The sequence below is a fragment of the Amborella trichopoda genome, chromosome 6 (genome assembly GCF_054954075.1).
Source record: "Amborella trichopoda isolate Santa Cruz 75 chromosome 6, AtrichopodaSantaCruz75HAP2 v2.0, whole genome shotgun sequence".
NCBI classification, from domain to species: Eukaryota; Viridiplantae; Streptophyta; class Magnoliopsida; order Amborellales; family Amborellaceae; genus Amborella; species Amborella trichopoda.
In genome coordinates this window covers 51,732,991-51,757,104 of record NC_142341.1, presented here as the reverse complement: position 1 = coordinate 51,757,104, position 24,114 = coordinate 51,732,991, and the positions used below count along the sequence as shown (strand labels likewise).

General features: G+C 37.0%; 1 protein-coding gene across 19 annotated transcripts; it reads right to left on the bottom strand.

Annotated features, from left to right (window-relative positions):
• Nucleotides 1–324: 324 nt before the first annotated feature.
• Nucleotides 325–21,272, bottom strand: LOC18448646 (C2 domain-containing protein / GRAM domain-containing protein). 19 transcript variants are annotated; one of them, XM_088869237.1, is made up of 20 exons: nt 21,194–21,272; nt 20,108–20,379; nt 18,514–18,564; nt 18,233–18,330; nt 10,990–11,065; nt 10,727–10,855; nt 10,580–10,642; nt 8,333–8,456; nt 8,052–8,168; nt 6,915–6,944; nt 6,658–6,757; nt 5,223–5,329; nt 4,060–4,203; nt 3,877–3,981; nt 2,959–3,105; nt 2,810–2,863; nt 2,120–2,183; nt 1,840–1,901; nt 1,247–1,394; nt 325–848 (listed from the first exon to the last, which is right to left on the bottom strand). In XM_088869237.1, exons 6-19 carry the CDS (start codon nt 10,780–10,782, stop codon nt 1,272–1,274), a joined length of 1,296 nt encoding a protein of 431 aa, XP_088725363.1. In that variant the 5' UTR covers nt 10,783–10,855; nt 10,990–11,065; nt 18,233–18,330; nt 18,514–18,564; nt 20,108–20,379; nt 21,194–21,272; the 3' UTR covers nt 325–848; nt 1,247–1,271. The 19 variants fall into 19 exon arrangements, 16 of the variants coding, with proteins under 16 accessions (XP_088725363.1, XP_020531921.1, XP_088725357.1 ...); XM_020676262.2 differs by having other exon boundaries at nt 10,596–10,642; XM_088869231.1 differs by having other exon boundaries at nt 325–640; nt 10,596–10,642.
• Nucleotides 21,273–24,114: the final 2,842 nt, after the last annotated feature.

Genomic DNA, 24,114 nt, shown 5'->3' with positions numbered 1-24,114 from the left:
TCCTGAACACAAACAACCTAAGTGCAGCTCTTTCATTCTTCCTAGTGGACCCATGACAATGAGAGCAGTTTGTGGTGTAAATTCCTGGACCTAGGGAGATCCACAAATAGGGATGCAAGTCAGGCCAGGTCCAAGTCTGGACCTACCAAGTAGATCTGGCAGGTCAGTAAGGTCTGCATCAACTTGACCTGCACCTGACCAGATCCAGCATGACCCTATCCAGGTCGGGTCGCCTCGCATGGACCCAATCTGTTTACACTCCCGAAGCGAGAGAGAGAGAGAGAGAGAGAGAGAGAGATTCAAAAGCCTCAGCAGCACCTCATATTGATTTCCCAACTCTCAAAATGATTGATTGAATTTGTATCCAAAACCTCGAATACACATGCTACAAGGCAGGTTAATTTTAAGATACAAAAAAGTTATTACACTAACAATGCCAGGGCCAGGTTCCCATCCATGAAATGCCATTTTTTCACCCTCAGAATTTGACAAACAATGCCAAAGGTGGTGAGCTAAAATACCTGAACACTGCTGGTCTATACAGTCAAGCTCGGTCTTTTCGTAACGACTCCTTTGCTATTCATCCACAAAAGCAGGCCAATGAGATGCTCGTTGTAGTATTTCATCAGTGCACTTCCCTCTGTAATTGCATAACATGAACCTCTTTTGAAATGAAGAAATTTATTTTGTAGGGCGGCTTTGTAAAGCTAAACCTCAAATATCTGTGCAAAATGCAGGTCCTGTGTAGGAGCAAATCAATCATCTGAACCTAGACAATCATGGATCTTGTCTATCTTCTTATATGCTTTTTGGACTATCTATTTCTCGTGTTCACAGATCTGCAAAATCTGCATGAGTTTTGAAGCTTTAATTTTATATTCAAGTGAAAAAATGGACTTGCAGGCTATAAAAAGGGTTTTTAGCATTGAAATTGCATTTTCCAGTGAGGTTTTTGGGTGCAACTTTCCAAATATCTTAAAGCCATGGCTCTACGGAAACCACACCCTATAATAAGTAATAGTGCCAATATTTTCACTTTTTTTCCACGATCTATTGAACTCGTTCTTATCCTTATTTTTTTAGGATTGGTAACCTGCTTTGAGACTCTCTCCCCTCCCCCGGCAAAACGCCAAAAAACAACACCCAATAAAAGAAAAGGTAGCTATTTCAGTAAAAACATGGGGAGTATGCACATGCCTCACCTTAAGCATGCCCAGCAACCACTACTCACTGTTAAGAGACATACCTAAATTATGAGACTGCCGGTGACTTTAAACGGTTTGTGTTGTGTTCTGAAGATTAGAAGCCTCTTCATTCCTTTGGTCCTGAGTTGTTGCAGAAGATTTTAGATATGTACAAGCAACATCTAGTATCAATTCCGCTTCCTTCTTGTACTGCAAACAAGACATGAACCCATGTGTAGTTGGTCTAGTTGTTAGATACTTGTTCTTGAATACATGAAAATTGCATTGACTTTAGAAAAGGTTGGTTTTCCGTTTTTTCCTCCTTTTTAGTTTTCTGAAATTCTAATTCATTGTATGGCCAAAATTACAATTTTAAGCCTTTTTACAACGTATAAACCAGAACTTGGGCTCAGACTAGCTAGGGTCTTGAGCCCTGGTCACCCAGTCTAACTCAGGGGATTCCAGAGTCAGAGCAGCCATTTTTAAACAAACATTTGGGGTTTAGACTCGGGGGGATTTTGAAGTTTTCTGTCAGAATCGCCAGAATCAGGTCCAGAGGGTCTTGGGTGAGTCCCGATGTCTTGGCAATTTTTAATCACTGCTTTTTAAGTTCTGTTGAAAATCTTCTTCATTTAGCAATTGAAAGCTATCATACCTCATTGACAGCCCCAGTCTTTATCTTAGACTGCATCACACACCATTTCTTGAAATGTGCCCCTGCAATGGTAGTTTTCAACATAAGCAGGGGAACAGGTTGCTCATATATGATTAATGTCCACCATCATTCCTCAGAAATGGATGATGGATTCTGCTTTGAAGTAACACATACCATACCCACTGGATTATGGCATGCCAATCCTTTCCCATAAAAAAATTTCATGTTAGAGAAAAAAATGAATCATATGCAAAGGTTTCAACTGAAACTATACACATACCGACTCTGATGTCGAGATTGGAAGAGGATTCTGATTTGGTCTTTACAATCCACCTGGAATGAACCTGTAACAAAGTCAATTGTCACTTGTATTTATTCAAAGGATACAAAAATGCCAAAAGGCATGAGTTTATACGGCATGGGATGCAAAAATATCTGAAGAAAGCAATAAGAAAGAAAAGAAAAATATCATTATCATATCGCGGGGCCCATAGTTTCAGACTTCAGACTTCACCCTTGGAGATTGCATTGCTCTTTCTTTTTGTATGTCTATGGTTCTTTGAGCAACCCACTACCAGCTTACTTCCAATTTGAACTCTAAATGGTCCCGACAACAAAAGAGTGAGGCCTCCAGTTCCGGTAATTAGATAAGGAAAAAGCAAATAGTGTATCTATTGAAAATTCAGTTAGAATAAACTGAATAACTCAATGTTGGAACATATAAAAATCTGCATTGATCGATCTCTGTAACAAATTCTGTTGAGACGAGGAATGGACTAAATTCTATTTGGGAACTCAGAAGTAGTAATCAACTCAATGAATGAGACCCGCATGGAAACCCCATATAAATGAGTAAAATGGGGTTAAAAATTTAGAACAATGCCGGCACCATGTTACTTTATCGATATAGACTAAAATTCCCTTGGTACATGTATGCGTGCATGTAATATATGATCCTCTAGTAAAATACCTCGAAATAAGAACCAAAAGGCACGTCATGGGCCTGTTGTACTGTCTCAAACACCTGCAGAGGGGGGAAATCTGGTTAATTTCACATACAAACAAAACATGAAAGCAAACCCATCCAACAGTTTGTTAAGCATTTAGATTGAGCAATACCAGGGTCATTTTATCAGCAGATACGATGGCATGCTGCCACTCTGTCATCGCTGTATCTGGGGGACACATTGGACTATTGCATACTGATCTGAAGGTTATCTCTCTAACATGCCCATCATATTGTTCACCAATGTGCCACTGCCCAAGCTATATACATTAACCAAAAAAGTAAAAAATAATATGTCAGAGACGTGCAATCACCTATATCAGCAAATAAAAACATTGAATTGCTTTGGGGTTGCAAATTGGCTAACTGCATCCCAAGGTATAACACAGTTTCCACATTAAGTTTATTATTTCCATACACCAAATTGAAAAGTTTTATCCTTTAACCAGATGTATAAATATTGCTGGACATGGCACTGATTCCGAACTTGACATGAGCTGTTCTTGTTTTGTTATTGCATGACTCATAAATAGCTAGAGATGGACAATGAAGTACATAGTGAAAACTGTAAATACCATCTCTTTCAAGAAAAAAAGAGTCCATTTCCACACATAAGAAATATCCTTAGGCAACCATTCTCCGGAGCCTAAAAACAAATGTTCTAATTTAGGAGTTATACATATTATACACAACATAATGGTAGATTTTCATTAGATTTAACTCGGGAAGTTCAAGAATGAAAAAGGAAAAAAATTTAGTTAATGGAGTTGGGAAAACTGCAAATGATGATTCATTAGGGTTCCATCACCATTTCATAATGTTATGCTCAGAATATTGTTTAAATAAAGGCAGAGTCAAGCATGAGTATGAGAAACTTCAATCCCATTACAAAATTTATTCACTGCCATCCACTGATAACCTGATGTCAAACAGTACAAGTAGCTGAAGAATATAACCCAAAAGATCTTGATTCACAGAAAATTCTCCCCAACTGAAACTAAAGTTCAAATGCATCATAAGCAAAGTCTTACCTTAAGATTTGTATCCTTCCGTGCCTTGCGGTATTCATCTGTAAACTTTGATTCATCACTTAACAGTACAATATAAAACTGTTCAGCTGTACATGGAAAATCATCCTGAAAAGAAACATTGAAATTAAGGAATTCCCATCTGTCAATTTTAAGGTAAAATAAAAAGATAAAATTGATGCATACATTTATTATACTAACTAAAACATCTTCTTTTACAAAGGCCTGCAACTTTCCATCCTTAGGCAGATTATCTGCTGGAATTTCATTCTCTTCACTAGTTCTTTGCAAAGAACTGCTGTGAGCACGCAATGCAGATTGTACCTTACCCTGCACTCAAGAACAGATAAGAAAACCTACAAAATAAGTCTTCTGATTTTGCACACAAGTAAAGAACTCAGGCATCATTGACTATAGAAGTAAAATAAGACAAATTATATTTATTATAAGCTATATGTATTATGAGATTTGTGATGGCTTTCATCAATTATTTTCTCAATGGGAAAGATATGGTTCAAATAAACTTGTGACGGGTCCAGGATAATACAATCAACATCCACAAGTGAAACATAAAGAAGTAAACAGAAAGAGAGACCATTTCAACTTCAGAGATTACTTTTGCATAGTGCTAACACCGATAATGACAGAGGAAGCTCCAAAGGATGATTCTTAAACAAGGAAATCAATTTTTTTCAAACATCAGATAGGATGATTCTTTTTCATATAATCTCCAAATTGGAGAACATAAAAATTAAGAAACGAAAAATAACTAGTTTTTCATCTCATAAGCTAAATGCCATAAAGTTTGAAGCCACCAACTAAAGCTGATGCGGACGTTGATATCAAGCTAGGATTAATTAAACACAAATCTCATATATCAATATTACTGAAGATTGCAATCCAGTGAAGTATCTTAATCATACTGATCAGTTACAATAAACATTATCAGGTGGTTTAAGCAAAGAAGAGCCATCCCTAGAGCTTTCATGATGTTTTCAGGGAAATTTTCTTTGAGATTCATTAGGTATATGTTTTGAAATTCATGACAGTAATGGAGAAAACTTAGGTCACAAACTTAGGGAGTTGTCCATAATATCATTTCTTGTTTGAACAGTCATATGCGTCCACAGATGTTTCGAACGTATTTTCATATTTTAGTAAAATAATCATTTATCAAACAACAAAAAATGGCAACATGAAATAGGAATAAAGCAATGAGGAATCTAAAGGTTTGAAAACCTCACACACACATGCACACACACGCACACACATTTATATTGAACTTCCATGTGCTAGAAAATCAAAGGGAGTAGAGTGGCATACGTAATAAGAATAATGAAGGAATAGACCTGCTTCTCAGCCTCTTCCATTGCACGAAAGTTCTTTACTGCTCTTTGTAAAGCTCGAAGTGCGTGATTTCTATTCCAAAATGAGGCAAACTTATACTTGGCTCTACCTGAAAGGAACACGATAGATTATGTCAGTGCAGTTCTGAACAAGCAATCAACAATATGCAAGTTCAGAAGAGACATGAGAGAAAGGTGACTTATTGAATATTTTTTATTATGCAATCAAAATTTCCAAGTATAACTACGGCAACTATAGGGATTATGAAAATTTCGAAGCAGAAGTTTATATAAATAGTCATATGCTGAAAATGGTCGCTTGCCCAGTCCCTAGGATGATCAATATAAATGACTGTGTTCATCTTATTACAGTCAGGAAATAGCTAACATTAGACAATATCTAAGGTCCAATCAGTTATGACCACACAAGTAACCATTTTAAAGTGAAAACCCCATGGAAACCTAAAGTTTATCCTCAAACAACAGACAATAGCAGTAAGCAAAAACGAAATGGTAAGTTCATAGCCTTAAATTGACAAAAAAACAGAAGTAAATGTAAAGAAAAATGAACTATAGTTTACGATGCCAAGATATGGCAATGAACACTGTCCATTTTCTATTATCCATGCATGAAGCAATAATATCAAGCACAAGGAACAAACACAACATACAAGAGATAAGATTATTGAATTGTCCCTACATCTAGAACAAGATACAGCCACACGCATAATTAAAGAACATAGCTACTGCTTCAGAATGGAAGGGCTCATGCCCCACAGAAGCTCCCCAAGAATCCCTGCCCCAAAGCAATGGAGGGCTTAATGACCATCCCCAAACCTTTAAAATCATATGTAATCTGAGAAGTAACCGCCTAGAGATCGAATAGCCTCAGGCATCCCCAGTGATGTCGCCTCCAAAGACTTTAAGAACCTATGAATAGCAGACCCAACCAAAACCATGGCCAAAAATCCACCTCCTTATTGCATTAATGTTGAGCAGTCGAAAAAAGTAATGAAGAACCCATATGGTACTACATATCTCCAATAGTTAAAGATTCAGATCACATGTCTCAAATAGGAATAGTGAATCTAATCTTCCTAATGTTCTCAGCACCAGGTTAGGGAGCCAGAGCAGTCCAAATAAGTTGAATTGCCAGTCCAACCAAGTGTGGAAAGTATGATAGTAATAGCTGAAGAGTATCAAAATGGTAGTCCATTTTGCAAGGCCATAAGCACATATTTTTAGTATTTTTTCAGGAAAGGAAAATCAAAAAAATGAACCCTGAAGTTCTTGTGCTCCCCATGTAATTAGGAAAGACTAAAAGAGAATGGAGTTAAAAACATATGCTCAAAAACTAAAACATCAAAATAATCTCCTCCGATATCAATGCATAAAAAAGGATAGACCACATGCCAACGGAAATAAGCAGAAAACTGACCATCTGGACTAGCCAAAGGAGGCACACCATGACCTCCAGAACCTGCACGAAGGATTATAGTGATAGCAGGATTGATGAATGCATGTTGACTCCTTTTTATCTGCATTGATGAATTACAGTTCTAAATAACAATAATGTCATAAATGCATTCTCATGAAACATTAAATTCAACAACAAAAAAGAAAGATAAAAAATAGGCAAGGAAAGAGAAACATCGGATATACAATTCACAAAAGAAAAAGAGAAGCACTACACACCTCTTGAATATCTTCAAATCGAAGTACCACCTAATAAAATGAATGCAGGAATTCTTAATATAAGCAAGTAGAGGAAAGTAAACCATAGGCACTGGAAAAATTTGCCAATACAGAAATCCTACAAATGTACAATGAAGCACGCTTGAACAGAAGTTAATCATGTCACGAAAAAAATATTCAAGCATGTTTGCTTTAAAATTTCAATGGTGTTTTCTTTTCAAATTGTAATTGGCCAAATGCAATTTGGTGAATTATCATCTGCTGTGTAGGGGTGTTCCATTGTTTTGAATTGAATTGCAATTTGTAGGTGGTGGTGGTGAAGCGGGTGACAAGACGGCAGCAGCAGCAGAGTGGTGAAGTGGAGGCGGTGGTTGGGCAGCTGGGGGGAGAGCTGTGGTGGTGATATGATGGTCATGGTGGTCATAGTACGGTGGTGGTAGTGGAGCAGTGGTGACCATAGTGGTGATGGTGTGGTATTGGTGATGGTGGAGCTGTTGTGGCGATGGCGGTGGCGGTGGCAGAGGCAGTGTGGTAGAGGGGGAGAGGTGGTTGTGGTTGTGGTGTGGAAGTGGTGGTGGAGGTGATGACAGTGCATGGTGGAGGTGCAGTGGGCGTGGTGGTGGCAATGGTGACGAGGAAGTGATGGTGGCGGTGGTGGGGTGTGGGTGTGGGTGTGGGTGTGGGTGTGGGTGTGTGTGTGTGCATGTGTGAGAGAGAGAGAGACTTAGGATTTTTTGTGAACGACTTGTAAGTGGTTGTGCAAAAATTTTAATTATGTACAATCAGCCCCTCCAGACTAAAGAACCTAAAATCCTGTGGAACCTAGCCAAAGCCTGAAAGATATGAGTATTAAAATCTCCATCCCTAAGCCAAGACCTACAAAAGTGCCACCAACTCTTTCCATGCTCCGAAGGTCCCAAAACGTAACTATAGTAATCATCAACATTAAAGTATCATCGGAACCCTTACTGAAAAACCTCAACAACATAAACAGCCAAAGTAATATATCATAGTTTACAAGCACAACTACTCTTAATGAGTTACTAAACAAGAAGTTTTGAAAAACTACAATAACGTTAACAATATTCGAGTAAATATAAATAAATAAGCTGGACAAGAAAAGAAAAATCCACCAACCTTCATTTGTTTAGAGAACACATTAGAATGGAAACAAATGTGCCATGCAGAGACATACATACGGCCATGATATAAAAATGACCTCTCAAGTGCACATGAATAACTATGATCAACAACCTGAATTAAAATACCAAAATCAACACATCAATCACAATAATAAAAAAATATGAATTGATCAGAATGCAAAGCAGGGGACAGAACCATGCCCCCACTTGGAAACCTAAATAAATCTTAAAAACGCAATATACAATGATTTCCAAATGAAGTGATTTGCTAACCACCTCATCGAGGGGGAGATCAAATATTGTCTGCAGAGGCCCAGGTTTTTGATGAACAAAAGTAGGCCCTTGTTTATCTAAAGTAAGTCTTCGACGAGCAGCGGCAGCAGCGAAGCCATTTAGATTCCTGTCAAGGAGTTTCGATCCCCATTAGCAAAGAAAACAAGCAGAATATATATGCAGCATCCAAGGTTCGTAAACTCAGCTGGGTCTCAGGACTTGGGCCCTGCCCGAGACGAGTAACTTGGGAAAGTCCAAGTGGGCTCACCTAAGCAATGTAGAGGGCCAAAAAAGCCCTCAATATAAAATAAAATAAAATAAAATAAACAATTGTTAAAAATAAATAAAAATTGTAAAAATCAAACTAAACTAAAAAAACCATAAAAAATCCATCTAAGATGGAAAAAAATACAAAACATGAATAAAGAAAAAATTGATTTATAGTTGGAAACATTTCAGAAAAATCCAAAAAAAGAGAAAAATATAACAATAGGGCATATCACAAGAAAAATCACAAATCATAAAAAAAATATCCAAATTACATAATTTATATTTTTTTGAATTACCCTTAGGTTTTACTGAGTACTTGGCTCGGTAAGGGGCCGAGGCCAAGTAACTCGGCTGAGTCCGAGTGGACTCCACCGAGTTTTCGATCATCGGCATCAGCACAAAGACGTACGAAAGCTGTTGTAGTCTACTTCATTGGCTAATCACAACAGATATGCTTACCACTACAAAAAAATTGTCAAATCAAGCAAAATAAATCAAAACCAAAAGATACTAATAAACCATATCTGCATGAATAATTCCAATTCTAAGGATGTCCATGAGATTTATACAAATAAGCATGCCATGGATGAGAAAACCACCAAGGATCTACTTAATGTGAATGAGACATGGTGAATATATTTCAAGAGTTATGTATTTCTCTAAAGGTACGATTACCTTTCAAATAAAAGGTAATTCTATAATTTTACTGTTTAGAAGGATACTTTTTCATATTGAATTAAGGGGAATTATGGATCTGGCCTCAGACCCACGTACTATATGTTATTCGTCTCAATTATAAATGAGGCAATGAAAATGCACCAAAAAAATTTCTCATCTTTTCCTCATGAATCTTTTACATTGCAAGAGGCCAAAGAAACATCAACTTTGCTTTGTCACAGTCAATAAAACCTATCTAAAGCCTTCAGGTTACAGAGTTTGTCCTCTAAAAGCCAAATTTGTTTATCCATTAGCCATTCTTTTTGAGTTCATCGGTTCACAGTAAAAGCGTCTCATACATGAACACAGGTGGACTTGTTTAGACCCAAAAACTTTGAAATCTTTCTTCCTCTTGTTGAAACAGTTCATTTTTAAAATCAATTTGTGACTCGTGACTATCACAATCGCACAATGTGAAGATCAGAGTCACAACCAAGGGGATTTGCCTGGAGAGAAGGAGGAAGGACTTGATAACTAAAAATTACCAAATTAAATAAAATGTGAATAAAGCAATAAAGGCAGATATATTCTAGGGAGAACCATGGATGGCTAAAGTAACATCTTCCTTTGCTTTGTCTCAAACTAGACATAATAATGGTCAATACTAACAAAAGCATTAGGCTATGAAATTGTGTTGGAGATCTCAGATTTGCTAAGGAGAAATCAGGGTCGGTAAAAATTGAAATGGCATGAGTAAATACACAAGTTCTCTTCATCACAATTCAGAGAAAAATAATTCATTATCTATTTTTTGAAATTGATTTTGTCTCTCCTCCAACATCATCACTGAAAATAATAAGTAGACTGATGCAAATCAACTGCCTAATGGTTATCTTGAAAGCAAATTTCATAAGTTTCTAAATATTCTAGTAAGGGAAGATTTCAGGATATGAATACCTCTCCTCTACTTCCTGACCATCTTGATTTAAAAAATTATTAATCCAGTGGCACCCTTATACATTAAACTTGCACATTAAGACGATGACCCATTTCTTGATTTTTTGGCTCAATTCGAGCCATCTTAGGGTGAGTTATGAAATAGAATGACATGGATATGAAACTATATATGTCAACATCACCTTCAATAAACAGAAAATTGGAGGAACTCATACAAGAACTACATTACAAAATTGACCAATTTAGCTAACTTGCCTCACAAAGCATAGTTTATAGAATGGCTAAATGATCTGTATCACATGCCTATATGTTCCATAAAACTACCACTTCCAATAACAATTTAATATATGTGAGGAAGCCACGAACCAGAACAAGTCATTACCCTGAAGCATTGACAGGGACCTTAATGGTTTTTGTATGCAGACAAACCTGGCCAAGAAAAATTTCTGTGAATCACCGAGTCCAGGATGAGCACAATGTGGAGCATCAAGATCCATGATGAATAAAACTAACCTGTCCTGAAGGGCTATCCAATGTGTACCAGGTTGCTTCAGTTTGACCTTCACCATTAATTACAACTGATACAGATCCAAGAACTGTGCTTTTCCAAATTATGTCCCAATCATAAATCGTCACATTAATCTACAAAAATACAAACCTAAAGCTCATAAAGTATAACTACACCAAAACCATGCTGAAGCAATGGATAGAAAAAGTAAAGAATGAAAATGAGATACACGTTCTAAAAGACAAACCACATTTTATAATTGAACTACCTGAACAGGAAGTTCATCTACACAGAAGTCAAACTCCTCCCCCCACAAAGGATTCCTTGAACCAGGAACCATTGAACTGCATGCACATAAGAATCAAAAATCAAAATGCAAGACAGAATGGTTAAAAGAACCTTATCTCTGTGACGAAAATATGGAATATGTAGAGATCCAAGTGCTTAATGCAGAAGAGTTATCCCTAGAACAGCCAACTCCAAATGATGACTGCATAGAAAGAATATATACAAGGCATTTAACTGTATTCAAACAGCAGGTCGGCCCTGGAGCACATTTAGTTTAAATGCAAGCTAGAAATTAGGTTAAAAAACAGGTTCAAGGTCGTCAAAATGTGAAATATACATATGAAAAGAAAAAGACAGGTATAGGTGTTTACACACAATCCCGAGAAGCTGCCAGCCATTGTTTTAAGCGTGTGCTTCATATCTACAACCTGAATAAGTTAACAACAAAGGGGCCCAAAATTCCCTGATACTGTCATGCTAGACAAGAGGATTTGAGATAGGGGCTCGTGGAAATAAGGTTCAGGAAGCTGATTTAAAACTCGGATGCCGAAGCCCTTCCAATTGGCCATCAACATACTGGTTGAAAGAGTCCCTTATTGACAAAAACTAAGGGCTCAACGCCTAATGTTTTAACAAAAATATAGGAAATATTGAGAATAGGGAGAACTTGTTGAAGAAAATAGGATATTTGAAGAGGAGAAGATTTACTTATATTACCGAACTCTCGAACACATGCTTACAATCAGCACACTGAATATAGCTGTGTACTTGATCACAGTATGCCTGCTACACAATTAGCAGACAGCAAAAGAGTGAGTACTGAAATCACAACAAGCGTGCTGTGTTTTAAGTACATTGACCCTCGGGATGGACCAAATTCGAATCTAGTCCTCTCCTTCGGACTAAAATACTTCCCCAATATGCAAATAGCATTGTGAGGCTTCTATAATGCTCAAAAATTGGTTGTTGGGGCATAGACAACGAGGATAAGGTCTCCTATTGTGCTATTGGAGTGATAAAGGGTGCACGTTTTCCTAAGACAAACGGGTCACCGTGGCTAGAGTATTTTCTTTTGTAGACAGGGGAGGGGGTTGGATGAAGGCTTTTCTGGTCTAAAATTTTTATACCTAAAAGGCACCCCTCACTCCAAGATTTCTTGTCTATTTATAATATCGAGTGTAGGGTTAGGTTTTCTAATCTACGTATCTAGATTAAACCTAGATTAAGGATCGAATATAAAGTTCATGTATTGAAAAGCTTGTCCCATAGCCTGGAACCATGTGTACAAACTTTCGAGAAGGTCATGCTCATGGCCCACAGATTTGGGTAGCAAACGAGGAGCGTAGTCAAATATCGTCCATAGGCTTCCTATAAAAGATGCACATCTTTGTACATATTGTTGTTCATTCGTGTATATGCACAAGTACACCACACTTGTTCACACACTAAAAACAAGGCATATGAATATAGTTAATACACGAAGGACTAAAAAGGAATTTCTTATTTTTTCAAAAAAATCGGTCGTGGCTCCTCAACCGCAGGTTGGTTTGAGGTGCTGCTCGAAAAATTGGAAAAGTTTCCTTGCTCAAAAAATTAACATACGTGCACGCTGGCAGCATGCACCGGACTGATATGTGCACTAGGACCTGTGCGAGTGAATGGTGGCTGCACGCAATAGGCTGTTGTATGCTATATTGCCTGCACATGTACATACAGCCCACATACAACAGGCTGGAGCGAGCACAACACCAAGCGTGTGCGTAAAGTAACTCGAGTGAGCACTAGGCTTGGCTACGAAAACAGTCGAACATATAGCATGCCCTGATAATGTTTGGTTTAGAGACCACTTGAACCCATTTTTGTGGTCGGACTTGGACCCACGTAGGATTTGCACCACAGCTGCGCTTTGATTACGATTCATTGAGAATGGGCCCCAATGTTACCTAGAACCCCATTTTTTTTATGTCGACACTTAGACACATGTAGATACGGCTCAACACAAGTCGGATACATGATTTTTCATGTCATCAATCGGATTCTTCATAATAAATCTTTTTTTTTACAATGTCTCAAATATTTATATTGTAATTATTTACTATACATGATCGTACTACAAACGGCAGTGGCACACTGGGTTTTGGGCCTAATGTGTCTACCACCTTAGACACATATCAAACATGGCACTATTATCGGTGTTCATGCAACACTCATGGCCATGGTGCTCTCCTAATAATTTTATAATTTAGAAGGAAGAAAAGAAATAAAAAGAAGAACAATACGTGTTGAGAAGAGGAGCGAGAAGTAAAATCCATAATTTATTCAATTTTATTGATAACTATACAATTCATGTCGTTCGGCTCTACCCTGAACATGGCCCCTAATTGGGCGCAAAATTGCTATTGGAAGACCATTTAGTCGCCTATGCCTATTTGAAAAGCCTCGACTAAACAAGTTTGTCATTGGTAAGAATCCCTACAATCTCTATAAAGATCATATCTTCATCCATAGGATTCCAAGTGCCTAGATCAATCAAAAGTTCGATTCCATCTGAACTACTAAATTTCAAGTGATATCCACATTGTTCACAAATATTCATTTTAGGCCTAAAAAATTCCTTATAATTCAATCCATGAAAATTCTTGCATTGAACTCATAAATTTTTCAATTTTTATTTTTATTAAGTTTATTATATCTTGCTCTTATATGATAGGGCCAGGCCAGCCCTAGCTTGAGCCCCGCTCACCGAAGCCTAGGGTAGGCCACACCTAAAATTTTAGTTTTGGGTGTGGCAACCCCATAAAAAGGCCCGAACCCAGTACGAGTGAAACTTTAGCTTGGTGTGAGCAGCTCGCAGGCAGATGCATGAGGCCCAGTGCAAGCACTAGCCAAACAGCCACCATACACACAAAAGAGGCCCAGTGTATGCACTAGCTTGGTGCGAGCACCCAAAACGCCTGTGTATGAGGCCCAATGCATGCACTAGGCAAAGGTTTTGAGCAAGGAATTCAGCCCTTAATTGGTCCAAAACTAGTGTTACACAGACACTTCCATTTTTTTACTGTGTCGCGTATCGACATGTTGACACATGTTGACAAGGCCAGACATTTCCCTGATACTCCATCCGTACGTGTCCTGAACTTTGTTGAGACGACACTCAGGGCGTACCGCATCCCCCTTTTTTTAATAATGAGAAAGCTCATGTTTTTGGTGGGGTTCAAACCCACAACTTGTCATGGGATTCTAAAAGATTTAGCCACTGCCCCACCAACTATATTTATGCGAAAATATGGATATATATATATATATACATATATATATATATATATATATATATATATATATATATATATATATATATATATATTACTTTTGGGTGAAAAGTGTACAACAATATTTTTATTACTATATTAGTCATGCCACTTGGCACTGCATTTATTAGCTTTTGCCATGGTACTTGGCAATGCATTTAGTACTTGGCAATGCATTTATTAGGAGAAAGCTCAACGTGGATCGATAAAGGTCCTTGTCAAAAAAAAAAATGTATTTAGGATATCGTACATTGGTCAAATAAAAAAGGCTCACCTTTTAATAAATACTATAAGGGGACTAATAAAAAGAACTTTCTTATACTCAATACATCGATTAGAAATGGAACAAATATTAAGATATTAATGTACTTTCTTATACTCAATACATTGATTAGAAATGGAAGAAATATTAAGATATTAAGGTACAACGTTCAAAAAGTCCCTAATAAAATGTTGTACCAAACACGCTTATGCATATATTTGATAAATAAGATTTTAATTGTGATTTATATTTTAAATTTTAAATTGCATTTTGTTGGGTTCAAACTTGCACCATAATAGATATATGAAAATATAAATGGTTCTACAATACCATTGTGGAAGATGTTCCACATATATTATATAAAATATTATTTTTACATAATACTTAGTTCAACTTATAGGAAATCTAAAGACCTTTCCAAAGGCCCAGGTTTGAAGAGTTATGAGTAATTTTCTGAACAAATCCCAAAATTCCATTCTGGTCTCTAGTGTACTCAATATATGCATGTGTGTTGTTTTTAGTTTACACACAAATACATGACATACTTGTGGAAAATACACACACATAAATCATATCATGTTTTATCATGGTCCCTAGTGCGAAACAGTGTGCACACTTGACCACAGAACGATAGGTAAAGATGCATACTACTACATAATGTGTTTAGGAACTTTAGTGCACAAAAGAAAGTGTACTTTATGGGAAGTGACGTGCAACATTTAAGTAAGCACATAATGAGCCACCCAAATAAGCTTGGCCCACATGCAGGATCTTCTAGTAGGTCTGCATATGTGGTTCCAGGCAATGAGACATGCTTTGGGATATGGAGACCTTAGATGCAGCCCTAAACTTAGTTTTACTCTAGGCCATCAGAAACCCTAAACCTAGCTCCTATATTATAAATAGACAACAAAACCAAGGAGGAAAGGAGGCCTTTTAGATCTTAGAGAGTTTGGATCACAGAAAAACTTCACCCCAGAACCAATGTTACCGTAACATCCCAGCTTTGGGTTAGTATTGCATGTCGACGCTCGTCAACATATATCAATATGGACTAAGTGCCATCCGCATCATATTAGCCAACTAAAGTATCAACACTTGATCGTATCCAACTTTCGGCTATTATGAATGCCATTTTTTAGACAGTCTTTTCAAGGTTCCAATGGGCAACATGTTCTTCAACAATGGCATTCATTTCTTAGATACACTTCATAAGGCTTTTGATGGCTTTCAAGGGTGACTCTATAAAATTTCAATATGCAACATTTTCCAGCTCACTTCCACCCCTGGGCCTAGATCAGGGAGCCCAATCAAACCTCAAAATGTTGCAGCTGTATCTAGCTCCATGATAGAACCACCTAAGCACTTGGCTCCATTATAAAGCCATTATGTCCGAAGAAAAGAACCCAAATCACCTCTCATTGTAGCAACCTCGTGACACTATTCTCAAATCGGAAAAGGATCTTATCCCAAAGCAGAGGACTAGATCCAACTCCAGCACTATCATGAGTTCCACAGCCAGTCAGCTAGGCTAGTGAATCTCCATTTTCATTTTTCTTTAGCTGTTACATTTTCAGTACTTTAATTTAAGGAAGCATGTGATATAGTATGCATTTAATACTAGTGAACTAAAAACATGGCATGCACATTGTGATTTCAGCACCCACTGTTAAATGTGTAGCACACATGCTATGATCCAAGACAAAGCAGGCAAGTAGTAAGCATGTTGATTCTAAGCACGCATTCTGAAGTTCCAGTACGTAAGTAAATGTCTTCTTCTCTTCAAATCTCTTCATTTAATTTCTACAAGTTCCCAGTCCACTCAATATTTTCAAAAGGATTGTTAAAAACCAGTAATCATCAAATCCTTAACCAAACTCAATAGGATAAGTTACAATTCAACTAGTATGCCAATTCTCAGTGGTCAGAGTTTCGGCATCATCACCAAATTGGTCCCCTAAACCTTGCTTTCAGTAGAACCCCATTTTCCAAAACCCCTCAGCTAGCAAGGCAGCAATAGGCATTCTTCTTTTTTTTTGGAGAAGATAGGAGGCATTAGGCCATTGCCAACCTCTTTTCCTTTTAAATTTTTGGACGTTAAATCTAAAGTGTGTGGAATGAAACAAAGTGGAGGGGCCTTCCAACATCGCATGTAAAACAACAGAAAATAGAAGTGCATCACATGTGACACCATGGAAAATATAGATACAATAACAAACAAGAGTAGGTGTACATAATTACAGCTAAACTGCATGGCAAAGCTAAGACATACTCCTGTTGAGTTATCAAAAATTGGTGAATATAAGACTATATTAAACATAAAGATGGGCTAATCACTAAATCGTAATCATAAAAACAGTTGAAAGTTGATTTCTGTATATGATGTGCATGCCGATTTTGTAGTTGTGTTGTTGTAAGGAATCACATAGTCATTATGGAGCTGATGCAGCTTTGGTTTCAGTATGCCATTCCTAGATTTTTACAGTAGAATGATATTTGTGAACTTAGACACAAACAACACCAATCTCATTAATGCAACCATTCAGAAAATTACTCTTTTTCGGTACATTCTTTTGCCAGGAATTTATCATTGTACAAGAGCCCTGAAATGAGAACATGAGTTCCGAGTTCCAACTTCCAACTTCCAAGTAAAATTCAAGAAATATATGAGAAATGCGTGCAAATAATGCCAGGAGAGTTGCCCTCCTCAAATAGAGGACATGATAAACATTGCCAACAAACTGAGACCTGTTTATAAAGAACCTGCATGTCTAGCAAATGTTAAATGCAAAAGCGCAATCACAAAGTCTTTAGAAGTTAGAATTCTGGTAATATTAAATGGACACAAGCCATCACAAAGTCTCCAAAAATTAAATCCATAAATAGAAAAAAAATAAAAACTGAAATTTTCTCCCAAACGCAATCACAACATTTTATTGAACTATTTAGATAACTATAAATATCTACAAAATATAAAGGATGCAATAATTCTGCAGGAGCTGAATTGAAGAAGACAACTCTCAAAAAACTGAGGTGAAAAGAACACGATCAGTGCAATCAGTAAATTCAGCAGTGAAAAATCTTTTGGGAAAATTTCGTATAAAACCCTAATTCCTCATATTATTTCATGGTAGACCCCTCCTTCCGTTTTTCTTTCAAGCAGCATAAGAAAACCCCTAAAGATTTCACCATAACCCCTCATCTCTTATCTCCCTCTTTTATTGACTTTTGATCATAAAAATTAGCCCCAACAAATCGTTTTATACCATTTCAACCCAAAAACTTTTTAATAGGTGGAAAGGGAAAAAGAGGGTTAAAAAAGGTTTTGGAATGAAATAGTATAAAAAGATTTGTTGGGGCTAATTTTTATTGTCAAAAGTCAATAAAAGAGGGAGATAAGAAATGAGGGGGTACGGTGAAATCCTTAAAGATTTTCTTATGCCGCTTGAAAGAAAAACGGAAAGAGGGTCTGCCATGAAATAATATGAGCAATTAGGGTTCTATATGAAATTTTTCCAAATCTCTTTACACTGACTGCCCCAACAATACATTTTTATAGATTACGATATGTACACAGGTAAATCAAGTAGTATAAATTGGCCAACAATACACATTTGATTCTGAAAACAATGGATATTCCAAAATGCAATCACCTAAATCGTTTTTGCGAGCCACAAGTAATCATAGCATAAGGATCAGAGGTCCCATTTATATTTGCACCAATCAGGTTCTTGGCAGCCAACAGTTCCAACTGAAATGATATAAACAAAAACAAATTAATCAGTAACAAAGAAACACAAACAAATGTCAAATGGACTGTATGGATACAACTTAAAACCATATTGTAAAGACTGTAAGTGTGTTTCACTAAATGCCAAGAACTTTGATATCAAAAACATGAATCTGAAACAAACCACAAAAGGTGAAGAAGTACCTTAATGAGATAAAAGAATGGACCTCCAGAGTCTACTCTCAATAGGCCAATCTACCATGTAATGCAAAATGGTGCATCAGAAAATATGAAGCAAATGAACAAAAACACAATTGTGAATGCGAAGCATGAGACTATAAAGTTAATTATTGTCAAAACTGAACTACAAATACAAAAACAAAAACACAACATAATAGTAATCGCTGCAGACTGGTCGCTAATTCAAAGTTCTTTTATTAGGATGTAATATCTAGAAAGTCTTAACATACCATAATAAATAAAGAAAAGTATAAAAATTAGTTTGAAATTGTATGTCTAAGTATTCGCTTTCAAGGCAGCAAGTAGAAGCATAAACTAATCCATCTCAACAAAAATGCCAATGTTGGTATAGAAAAGCATCAGCCTTGCCAATCAAACAAATAAGCGACTAGAAAGCACCTGATCCATGTTTACAAAGAATAGAAGCTGCCACTTCACACTTATGCGTCCCACTTCTTATCATAACTTAATGAAGTGTCTTGCTTTTTAGTTTCCCTCTTTTAGCTTTTTTTAGCTCCCCACTTTGTCCTTTATCTTCTTATTAATGGCAAGCTTCCACACAGATTATTTGCTATCCCACTCTGACAGAGACTGACATCAGAATTTCCAAACCCCAAATTCTCATCCAAAACTCACATAAGGTTCCCAACTAGAAAACCTAAACATCTCTCAACAGCTTCCATGGCTCCCATATGGGGAGGGGAGCGAAGGGGCAACAGCAACTATCTTTGAATAACTCGCAATCTTTTTTGAGGATCACTGACATATTTAACTCTTCAACCACAGATCATAGAAGGGTATAGCCATGCACTGATCATGCATGGCCTTTAAGATCGTGAGACAGTGATGCATGCATATGATTGACATAGCTATACCATCTGTTTTGCTATTCTGCGCATGTTTCTAAGCTCCTACGCAACTAGCACAAATATGGCAACCATTTTGGAGTATCGGTACCTTATTGGTGTGAGGAATCCCCTTACAAGGCAAAATGGCATAGAATTCCAAGGAATATAACCTTCTATTGAAAAAAATGTAAACACAGAGAGGCTAGGCCCCAAAAAAAGAAGAACATCCATCATACATCACCTCACAGGAAACAAGTGAACAAAATGACAAGAGGTGGTACTCCAGAACTCTTAACTAGAAATCCACTGCTATTATTTGAATCCCACAAACTTATCAGCATTCATGAAGTTTTTTGAAGACGGTCAGTATTCATGGCCACGACACAGACCAATATTTTGTTTCTTGTAGGCTTATCATAATGTCTGGATTCAAGTACCTTAGTGTGTTGGTTTCCGAGTGAGTTCATTGACATCAAATAACTCCTTGAGAATTTCCTAGTGTTCCTCAAAGTGTTAGATGACATTGATGTACAGATAGTATCAGCATATAACCAGATAGCACAGTCTCTCAAACTTTGGCCTCTTCCACTAGATAACTAATAAAATAAGTACTAGAACCACAAACTTCTTAATGTTTGTGAAGTTCAACAATCAGAACATCTCAAAGACAGGAAAATCACATAATAGAAATATCATTAAATAGAACTTACCTCCTTGCCTTTATCATCCGAGGTAATAGGACGAAGAAGCAGGTCTCTCACCCCAGATCCATCACCTGCTTCCTGTCCTTCATGTGAAGATAAGCTCGTGAATAAATAGTAGATGATGATGACAAACAAAGCAGCAGTTAATGAGACCTTAATCTCCCACCAAGAAGGAACAAGAAGCTCAAACACAATCTCCGTCACTCCGACCATTTCGTCTGATTAGGGGGGTATTCCACCCCCTTGGTCTCCTCCGGCGATTGCTCGAACTCGAATTTCTTAAATAAAATGCATGGTCCTTGGTAAATTTCAATATATGGCCCAAAAAGTATCAAATATTCACAATTATCCACAATTTCCAGGCTCTTTAAACCATTTGAACTACTCAAGAGATATCTCACAATAATATTTAGATATATTTCACCTGAACTACAAATTTCAAAAGCTGAGACAAACCCTATGAATTCCTCCCATTCAATACCATGAAATGGGAGAGAATCCGCAGCTTATGTGGTTTTCCAAACATTTGGAATGATCAATGATCCTTTTGACTACAAGTTAAGAAAGCTTTTCATTGTAGACTCAAAATAAGGAAGCGGATGAGCCTCCTTGAAATCATTTGCCTTTTGTACTATTATTTCTCATGAAAAAGGCCCCTTCAACTCCAAATTCAACAACATAACCATCCAATCCATAACTCCTTCATCATAAAATAGAAAACATAATTGTGGCACTAAGACTTTTCTCCAATCACTCACAATCTTTTTCCTGACCTTTACTACAAAAAGCTTGACTGTAAAATCTAGGTTTTTGAAACCGCCACCCAATTGCTGCAAATTCAACTAGAAATCCAGGGCCAGCATATCAATTCTACCAAAACATACCCAAAAACACAATCACCTGAACGTGAGGTCCAGGTCCTGCAAAAATAGCCTGGAATTCAAGCTTTTGATCACAATTCTACCGTTACAAATTTTGTGAATGATGAACTCACTGCGAAACCCAGGTTTTCAACAGATTTCCCTCCAATGAATCTCAAACAACTGGAATTCTAGGGTCTTGATCAAAATTAATCTGGCATGAAACAATCACCTGAAGCGCGCGTTGTGGTGGTGAGTAGGCGACCTTGAATTCTAGGGTTAGGGTTTGGTTTGGGCGTGAAGACCGGGTGTTTAGAGGAGAGCGAGACGCGCATTCATCGGACAACAAACGAGATTTCTGAGGGTCAAATGCAATGTAAGTTAAGAGGAAGTTGTTGGAGACGCTTAGAGAGAGAAAGGAGACAAGACAGCATTTAGTTTAGAAATAGAATTATAGGAGAGGAGAGAGAAAAGAGGGGCCATTTATATTCTAGAGAGAGAGAGTAGACAAGACAGCATTTAGTTTAGAAATAGAATTATAGGAGAGGAGAGAGAAAAGATGGGTCATTTATATTCTAGAGAGAGAAAGTAGACAGGATGGAATTAAAGAGAGGAGAGAAGAGAGAAGGGAGGGAAAAAGGAGGGCGATTTATTCTTAGAGAGATAGAGAGGAGAGAAGAGAGAGAAGGGAGGGAGACTATTTATAGTTAGATAGAGAGAGGAGAGAGAAAATGGATTGGGGAACACATTGTTCGCGCGGGAATTATAAACTAAATGATTTGACGAAAATACCCCTCCTCTTCGTATCCCTCGAGAGTTGTATGCCGGAAAATATTGTACTCCCGCAAGAGTAAAATGTTCATTAGTTCCCGCGGGCAAATCTCCATCTACAACTAATTTTAGGACGTCAAATTTTGGTATTTAAATTTTTCAACCCATATATTAATGTCAATAAGAAATTTTTTTAATTTTACCTTTGAAAAAAATAATATCTCGAGATTAAATAGAAACCATCCGGTTTTTAGACGGTGAGATCTAAGTGTTAGAAATCTCAAATTTTAATTTTTTTTTTTTGAGAATAATGATCTTGTAAATCTTAAGTGGTTCTTAAATTTTAAGATTAAAAAAAAATTTCCCTGTTCTTAAATTTTAAGATTAAAAAAATCTCCCAAAGTAGGTCTTATGAGCGAGGGAGCAGAAGTAAACTGTCTCCGGAGGGAGCATAACATACGTGGTTAGTAAGTATTTAACATGGGATTTGTAAGAGGATTTGTACCCCGTGAGATATAGTTTGGTCGTGTGTTTTAAAAGTCAAAAGATTTTATACTCTTACAGGAGTATATTGTACATTTCTCCCTCAGGTAAAAACCCAATATAGGAAATTTTGGGAATATAATCTCTTCAACCCACGTACTAACCTCGTAAAGAAAAATAAATAAATAAATAAACTTATGAACTGAACTATCTATGTGCTAAAAAAAATATATATATTTCAAGGTTGAACAAGAACTGTCTAATTTTTAAGGACTATATTTAAGTATCAAATAACTCAAAATACAATTTTTTACTTTTAAAAATAGTGATTTAGCGATTCTTAGGTGGTTATCAAAATATTTCTGTAGACCCTATTTTTTAGAACAGTTTCCCAGTATCCCCTGAACTTTGAAACCTATCTTGCGGCATTAAAGTTTTAAAAAAGGTTTCTTACAACCCCCTCAACACCGTTTGATGCGAAAGATAATTTCCATTAAAAAACCCATTCACTAAAACTAGCAGGGTTGCCATGTTAGCAGCACCGACCTCTACTGGTCCTGGCCTCATTGAAATGGAGAAAGCTATAATCTTCAACTTTAATCTCACTCTCCCCATCATCGCCATCACTGGCGAATTACTGCTCCTTATGAACAGTGTGAGAGATACGTCAAAGGAGGTGAAAGAGGAGCAAGCTGCAACCGTGATGAACGCGGTGAGGGCGGAGATATCAGAGGCCCTGAATCAGATGAAGAGGGAGGTGATTGTGGATTTGGAGGTGAAGATGGCCGGGGCCAAAGAAGGTGAAGACCATAAATGCCATTGACTCCGAGATTTTTTGCCCTTACCTCGGAGATTATAAAAAACGGTATGGACAAGGAACCACTGGTGTCTTGTGACCAATTTGGTGCTTTCTTCTTCCTCTCTCTCTAAATGGTTCGTGAATGAAGGGTGAGGCTTTGGCAAACCAGTTGAAGAAATACAGAAATTAGAGAACACGAACAAAATGTCTTTGATGGAAAACAATCATATTCTCAAGCCTAACGACATTTGATGAAAAACGATCATATTCTCAAACCTAAAGAGGACTCTTGACCTTGCCACTAAGTTATTGGGCCATACCTGAACCCCTCTAAATTTTAGAGCACCTCATATCTCTCTAGATATATTGTCCTCCATTAATGGAGACTTGTGAAGACTATGTGTGCTGCTCCATTACACTTGAAAAATCAACGGAAAATCTACCATGAAAATTTGGATAGAACGAGGTTGTCTGTATCAAAGAGCAGTAGACTAGAGAGAGAAAATGGGGGGTTGGGGGAGAGAGACAAGATAGAGAGAGAGAGAGGGTTTTGGGGCAGAGAGGCTCCGAGAATGATAGGGCTTATGGAGATAAATCCTATCAAGTTTTTTTGAGTGAGGGAGTAGATGCACAATATCCACTAGTGGGAGCATAATTTACGCATCCATTTTAGAAATTTGTATAGATTGTTGAGGACCGGCCGTGGCCCTATTCGAATCCCATGGACTTGGACCTATTCACCATAAAAACATTTTTTTATGAGATATGTTATTTGAGAATCTCAAATCTTCTTTAAAATTTTTAAATATGTTAAAGACACCTTTTTTATGAATCCATATAAAAATGAGTCAACTCTTAAAAATCTATTTTTGGGATGGATTTTGGGACTTAGTTTTTAAGGACATACAATCTATAACATGGAGATCATGAATATGAAAACATAAGTAAAATTTAAAAATTAAAAATAATAATTATATTAAGAAAATATTTGAATTATTAGTTTCAATTATTTTTAGATAAACCACCTATTTGCATCTATTTTTAAGATGGATGATTTGTACCTCGGGGACTGCAAATATAGAAATGCGATCCCCGCCGCA

What these genes read in the sequence shown, in the direction of transcription:
- LOC18448646 (XM_020676261.2), bottom strand. Translation starts at nt 20,314, where the DNA reads ATGGTCGGAGTGACGGAGATTGTGTTTGAGCTTCTTGTTCCTTCTTGG. An exon ending in CGGATGATAAAGGCAAGGAG is followed by an intron (nt 18,565 to 20,107) that starts GTAAGTTCTATT and finishes ATTACATGGTAG; the next exon opens with ATTGGCCTATTGAGAGTAGA. An exon ending in GGAAGGATACAAATCTTAAG is followed by an intron (nt 3,106 to 3,876) that starts GTAAGACTTTGC and finishes TAATGTATATAG; the next exon opens with CTTGGGCAGTGGCACATTGG.